The sequence below is a fragment of the Chrysochloris asiatica genome, unplaced genomic scaffold (genome assembly GCF_000296735.1).
Source record: "Chrysochloris asiatica unplaced genomic scaffold, ChrAsi1.0 scaffold00089, whole genome shotgun sequence".
Taxonomy (NCBI): Eukaryota; Metazoa; Chordata; class Mammalia; order Afrosoricida; family Chrysochloridae; genus Chrysochloris; species Chrysochloris asiatica.
Window position 1 is genome coordinate 169,955 of NW_006408607.1, and position 7,398 is coordinate 177,352.

Sequence of the window (7,398 nt, forward strand, 5' to 3'; positions counted from 1 at the left end):
AACAACAACATTGCTTTCATTAACTGAAGAGGCCATTTTTAAAAATCCGACTGTCCGAAAAAGGCCCACTGGTGGCACAGTGGTAAAGCCCTTGGCTGCTAACCAAAAGATCAGCGGTTCAAAACCACCAGTTGCTCTGAGGCAGAAAGATGTGGCAGTCCGCTTCTGTACATATTTACAAACCCTGTGGGGCAGTTCGGCCGCTATGAAATGGAACAGACTCAACAACAGTGGGGGTGGCTTTGTGTTTTAATGTCAGAAAATATTATGCCCACTCCTCACTTATACAATAGAAAAAAAATCTGCTACTGGACTATTGAGAAGATGTCCTTGGGTGCAGTGGGTTCAATGTTGGACTGCTAACTGCAAGGTCAAGCAGTTCAGATCCATGAGCCACTCCACAGGATAAAGATGAGGCTGTCTGCTCCCTTCAAGATCACAGCCTTGGAAACCATGTGGGCTAGTTCTACTTGGTCTTATTGTCACTAGGAATCCGAATTAACTTGATGCAGTGAGTTTGGGGATCCAACTGTTTTGTGTATGAATAAGGAGCCAAGGTAAGAGGAGGAGAGGAAGGGAGAAGATGAGGGAAGAGGAGCATGGCGAGGTTTGTGAGCAGGAGCAAGGCTGTGATGAGGACCACTGACAGGATGTGGTACCAGACTTGTGCAGGAGCCTACGACCAGTGTGACACAGGTGAGCAGGGCACAGAAAGCAGGGGCAGCCGGTGGGAGGAGGAGGCGGCAAGAAACAGAGCCGCAGACTCAGACAAGGGACTTGGAAATCTTTCCTTCCAAACAGGCGTCTCTCCCACCTCCGCTGCCTCTGCCAGGCCCAGGTGGCAGGGCCTCACCTGCCCATAGTCACAGCAGCCTCCGGCCACCGCCAGCCTATCTCTGGGGCTGGTGGAAAAGAAAGGTAAGACACGGGGGGCCACAGGAGGCCTGGAACACAGCCAGGTGATGGTGGGCCCCTGCTGTTCCAGAGGTGGAAAGCAATCTCTGACTACCACTACCACCACCCCTAACCCCCATGGATCCACAGCAGTGGAGAAGGCATGATGGGGCAGTACAACCCACAAAGCCACACACAGCGGTGCCAAAAATGGACACAGTCCCAACGCACACACAGAAAGACTGAGGTTCATACAAATGCCCTGGTTGTTGTAACCTAACCATGTCAGTATGGAACAAGTGACTGTACTTCTTTTTGAGTCAAACTCAGGATTTTATTAATATTTTTTTAAAAATTAAACAATAGGCATTATAACAGATAAGGAACTCAGGATGGCCAGAGATAGGTAAAGTGATTTCCTTATGACACATAGTGAGTTGTGGCAATGACTCATACAGTGAACCGTTTTAGTAAACTGTCGAAGTGGGAAGACAGTTTTGCTTTCATTAGTAAGATGAAAAGCAAAAACAAACCAACAAAAAAACACTTCACAGACCCACCTTTTCTGCTATAGGTAATGCAATTTTGGAAACTAGAGTCTTAATAACCACTATTTTTTCCCATGTTCAATTTTGCAATGACTTACTGCTTGGCAGACGCTGACGTTTCTGGTTTGAGTAATGCCTCCCACAAAGACCACGCAGCTCAGGAAAATATGAAAACACAAGTTCACAAGCATATGCCAGCTCTTCAGGCTGATTCTAATCAAACTGTTAAAGAAAATAAAAGGAGTACAATATTAAAATGTACAGTGTGATACTAGCAATCCTCATCTACAAGTGAGTAATTCTAACTTCAAAACGGGTCACATTAAAAAGGTTCAGAGCTAGAGATTTTATTTAAATATGTATATATACTATCACACATACACACACATATATATACAGAATTGGATAAATCTTATTTTAACTCAGTACAGCTTTTTAACATTTAATCTTACACACACAAACACACAAAAGCCATTTATAGAACTATACTGTTGTTGTTAAGTGCTGTTGAGTCAGTTCTGACTCTTAGAGACCCTGTGTAGGATTTCTGAGGAGTGACTGGTGGATTTGAACCACCATCTTAAGCGACCTTGCGGTCCAGTGCTTATCCAGCAGTGCCACACTGTGACACCCACTAAAAATGAAACAAACGCTCAGAGGTAAAATATTGTGAGGCTCTTGACAAGGACAGTGTCTCCTAACTACTGAATGATTTTGGGCCTCCCTGGATAATTTTGCCACATTTCTGACATACTAGGGCACATTTAAATCAATACATTTCCTTCTGGCCTTTCATAACAAAATGTCCAGCTGCTGTGTGTTTTTTTAAGCAAAATTTCCTTTTGTTTTATAAGTAAATGTCAAGAAATGTCCTATCTGTCGAGCTTCAGTGGAAAATACATTCTGGCAAAAACCATTTGTAAACTGAATTTCTGCTGTGAAAATTCTTTTAGTTCACTATTTCCTCCCGTAAGGTGAAAGTTCCTGTAGCTTTGCCTCCAATTAACAAAAAAACAGCTTAAATGCCACAAACTTTCTTTTAAATGCCACCTGTAAAATACAGATGCTACAGTAGGCATTGCTGTTGTGACGTGCCATCAAGTCAGCTCCAACTCACAGCGACCCTGTATAGGGCTTCCCAGATGCAGCTGGTGAGTTTGAATTGCCGAACTTAGGGTTTGAAGTCCGGTAGTGATTCTACAGCACCACACCAGGAGCCCACAGTAGGAATAAAAGTCAGAAAATCAGAGAGTAACAACACAAGTTGGTATGCAAAGTTAGGGCATCAGCTTGCCTCTAGAGGTACCAAACTTCAAAACTAACCTCGCTCTCTCCTGTGCTGTACCCCACAACCTGCAGTGTCCCCACCCTGACCCGATCCATATTGTTTCCAGAGACTGACGGCAACTGGCAATAGCTCAATATTGAAAAACCAACCGCCACCAAACTGATTCCAAATCTCAGTGACTCCATGTGTGTTAGAGTCAAACGCTGCTCCGATGGGTTTTCAAGAAGGAGTATTTTCAGGAAGGAGTTGCCAAGTCTTTCTTCCGAAGCGCCTCTGGGTGAACTCAAACTTCTAACCCTGCAGTTATCACCTGAGTGCTTAACCCTTGAAGCCACCCAGGGACTCCCAACTAGATAGTTAGTAACCATTTATAATCACAAAGTTGGTGGTTTGAACCCACCAACTGCTCCACAGGAAAGATGAGGCTTTCTGCTCCCGTAGATTAATAGTCTTGGACACCCTATACAGGGTTGCTAGGAGAGGGAACCAATCAGACAGCACATAGTAACATGAATGATAAATACTATTAATGCCAGGCCCAAATACCAAGTACTTATTTCTTTTTAAATATTTATATATTATCAATTGTTGGTTTATTGTTCATGCTGGACTTAAAAAAGGATATGCTTTCCTGTCAGGAGCAAGAAAAAAAAGCACGTATACCCACATCTGTACACAGGAACCAAACTGTCCCAAACCAGGCACAGAGACAGGAGGCTTTAAAAGATGAATTGGCCATCTCAGGCATTAGTTATTTATATTTTAAACTGCATGAAATGAAGTGTACATCACACAGTAACAATCCTTACTGTGGAGTACAGCCTGGAATTAATGTTTTATCCTAACCGAAGGTGACATAAATTCGTCTAATCCAAAGAAGACAGATTCATATATATTCGTATATACATCCAAATTTTCCCCCTTACCTGTGATGATATATATAAGTGATGATGACAGCGAAGAGGCACAAGAGCAGAACAACAGCTGTGATATAAACAACTGGGTGCAAGAGATCAGCTGCCTGGGTGTAGAGTTCAGATCCTGTCAAATCCTGTGAGGAAAAGAGAATGCAACATTCTAAAAGCAGATATTTCAAGACCAATATCTCACACATTCGCCGAGTGACTAAAACATCCTGGTAACTTACAGCGTCTTCATGGCTCCAAGGCCTAAGGCTCCCTGCTGTCTCACACAGATATTACTCTGCTTGCCTAAGGGCCACTGTGTCCACTCTTTGAAGTCACACTGGACAAACAGTTTTTTGAACTTCGATGCTCACAAATGAGGACATTGCAAGGGGCAGCCATGGTCTTCAACCTACTTTATAGCCTTTCATCTTACTTGTTGCCCTGCAATTTCAAGGTCGGTGGTTGAAATTCACCAGCCACTTCATGGAACCCCTGCACAGGATTGCTATGAGTCGGAACTGATTCAAAGGCACTTAGCACCAGCAACAGCAACAACAAAGTCAGATCAGAGAGCACTGTCTCCAAAGAGTCAAACTGAGGACCTCGCCAACCACTGGTCAACGCCCACCTGTCAGTCTGTAATGCTACGGTGGCTTGTGTGTAGCTGTGATGCTGAAAGTTAAGCCACTGGTATTTCAAAGATCAGCAGGGTCCCACATAGTGGACAGGTTTCAGTGGAGGTTTCAGACTAAGACAGAATAGGAAGAAAGACATGGTAATCTACTTCTGAAAGGTAGCCAATGAAAACAGAACACCATCAGACTCACTTGCTTAAAATACATCCTCAGGCAGATAATCCAGGAGAGGAGAACATGGCACTTGGTAAAGTCGAGGGTCAATGAGGGTGGGAGACACTCTTGGAGTGAAGGACGGACTCAGCAGTCACCAGGGTGAACTTGAACATACCAAAAGCTGAGGATGGGGAACCGCGCACTGATTCGTTCTGTTATACATGGATCACTGTGGATTTGTAGTCAACTGAACAGCAGCTATCTCTAACTACAGAGACTTGAGTTCAGTTTCAAATTCAACAAATGCACAAATTGACCAAACATCATGCAAGGCATTCGGAACAGACCGAGACAAGAAATGGCTTTATTTCTTGAAGTGATGGAAGTGACAGGAGAGACAGGGGTGCATTCTGATAACACCAACATAGGATGAAAGCAAAGGCAGTATGCTTATGGGTGCAATGAAGATGAGTTTTAATAGGTCCTGGTGCAGCACTGTGTCATAATGCACTGGACTGCAAGGTTGGCAGTTCAAAATCACCAGCCATTCCTTAGAAGCCCTACACAAGTGGCTATGAGACGAGCGGACTCGACTGCATATAACCACAATGAAATCAACAATGATAGAAAATCACCTACACAGCATTTATTATAATCCAGTCACTGTTTCCAGCACTTTAAACAGAGCGACACAACAACCAGAGACTGATATATGTGGCAGCACCATCTGGAACTCAATCAGCAGACAGAAGAGTCTAGAACAAAATAAAACTACAAGACAAATTCAGAAGATCTGGGAGGACAGTCTATGATCAATCATTTACAATGTGAAAGAAGGTAAAAACATAGGAACAGAGATTCAGGTGATGAGGAGGTCAGGTAGATTGCAGGATAAAATTGTTGTTGCTGTTGTTGTTGTTGTTGTTGTTGTTGTCAGGTGCCATCGAGTCGGAACCAACTCATAGCGACCCCATGCACAGCAGTATGAAACAATGTCCGATCCTGGGCCAACCTCACTATCGCTGCCACACTTGAGTCCATCAGTGATGCCACCTGGCCGATCCATCTCGTTAGGGGTCTTCCTCTTTTTCTCTGACCCTCCATCTTACCCAGCATGACATCCTTATCCAGCGACTGTTTCCTCCTGACAAAACAGACTGCTTTAAATGGAGGAAAAAGTTTATAGAATACAGGATAACCTCAAAGAAAATTAATATTCCACAACACACCAAGAAAATGAAAATCCAAGAAGAACATGAAAATATTAAAACAATAAAGAAGCTGACAGGAAAGAAAACCAAAAACAAACCAGCAGCACCACAAAACAACAAACATTAATGACAGCGATTAATTCATGCCTATTGATAATTACACTGAATGTCAATAGATTAAACGCAGCAGATAAGAGACGGAGGGTGGCAGAATGGATGAAAAACAAGATCCTTCAATACGCTGTCTGCAAGAGACACACCTTACACACAACGACAAAAAAACACTAAAAGTCAAAGGATGGAAAAAAATATACCAAGCTAGTTGTAATTTAAAAAATGAGCAGGAGTGACAATACTAATTAATCTCTGATCAAAAAAACTTTAAAGCAAAAACCAACATAAGAGACAAATATGGACATTATCTCATGATTAAAGGGTCAACTGAACAAGATAACATAACCATAACAAGTATCTACATTCCAGTGAAAGAGCTCCAAAATATATAAAGCAAATTCTAATAGATTTGAAGAGAGAAATCTACAATAATAGTGAGAGATTTTAATATACAACTTTCGAAAAAGGATAGAACCAGAAAGAAACTCGACAAACACACAGAGGAACTAAACAACACAATCAGCCAACTGGACCTCACAGATGTATACACAGCATTCAACTCAACAACAGCACAATACACATTCTTTTCCAGTGCAAATGGAACATTCTCCAGAATTGACTATGAGTGTTGGGGCCACAAAATAAACCTCCATAAATTTACAAACATCAAAATACGACAAAGCATTTTTTCGGACCACAATGCTATAAAATAAGAAATCAACAACAGGAAGACCAAGGAAATAAAGTCAAATACATGGAAACTGAATAACACCCTCCTTAAAAACTACTGGGTAGTAGAAGAAATAAAACATGTATTCACAAAGTTCCTAGAAACAAATGAGAATGAAAACACAACACACCAAAATCAATGGGGCACAGCAAAAGCAGTGCAGAGAAAACAGTTTATTGCAATAAATGCACACATGCAAAAAGAAGAAAAAACAAAATCAACACACTAACACAACATCTCCAGCAATTAGAAACAGACCAGCAAAGTAAGCCTACAGCCAAAAGAAGAAAAGAAATAATAAAGATTATAGCAGAAATAAATGAGATAGAAAACAGAAAAACTATAGAAGCGATCAATAGGACAAGAAGCTGGTTCTTTGAAAGGATTAATAAAATTGACAAACCACTGGCAACCTAACAAAAGACAAGAGCAAAAAGATACAAACAACATGTATAAGAAACCACATGGGACATTTGTATTATAGTGTTTGAGAAGAATGTTAAAAGAATCATGGAGGAGTGACGCGGCGCTTCCCTGACCAGGCAACTCAGAGTAGACACTAGAGAGGGAGAGAAAGGAATAGTCAGAAACACCACACTTAGAAGGCTTGTAAGTCCGTCTTCTGCCTATGACTGATTGGAATACCTAAAATGGGGCTACAGCTTATCCAGTGAATGAGGCTTCTTGCAGAGCCTTTGCAATGCATAAAACTATAGGTAGAAACCGGAACCAAATCCAGATCTCCAGAGATGAGAAATCTCCACTTGAAAGGACGAGCAGACCAGCCTGGAGCGGCTAGAAGAATAAAAGATACCTCTTGAAAGAAAGACCTGCAAGAAAAATGGAGGCAGATGGGCTGTTACTACAAGAACAAACAAATCGCTTCCCTAGAAAACATCAAGGCAAGTGGTCAG

General features: G+C 41.9%; 1 protein-coding gene across 1 annotated transcript in view; it reads right to left on the minus strand.

Annotated features, from left to right (window-relative positions):
* Positions 1–7,398, minus strand: part of GPR125 (G protein-coupled receptor 125) — a 208,236-nt gene that overhangs the window by 30,010 nt on the left and 170,828 nt on the right. Inside the window, exons 15-16 of the mRNA XM_006866290.1 lie at positions 3,657–3,781; positions 1,541–1,664 (exon numbers count right to left, since the gene is read on the minus strand). Of these exons, the coding sequence (XP_006866352.1) occupies positions 1,541–1,664; positions 3,657–3,781 (249 nt within the window). The remainder of the gene's footprint in view (positions 1–1,540; positions 1,665–3,656; positions 3,782–7,398) is intronic.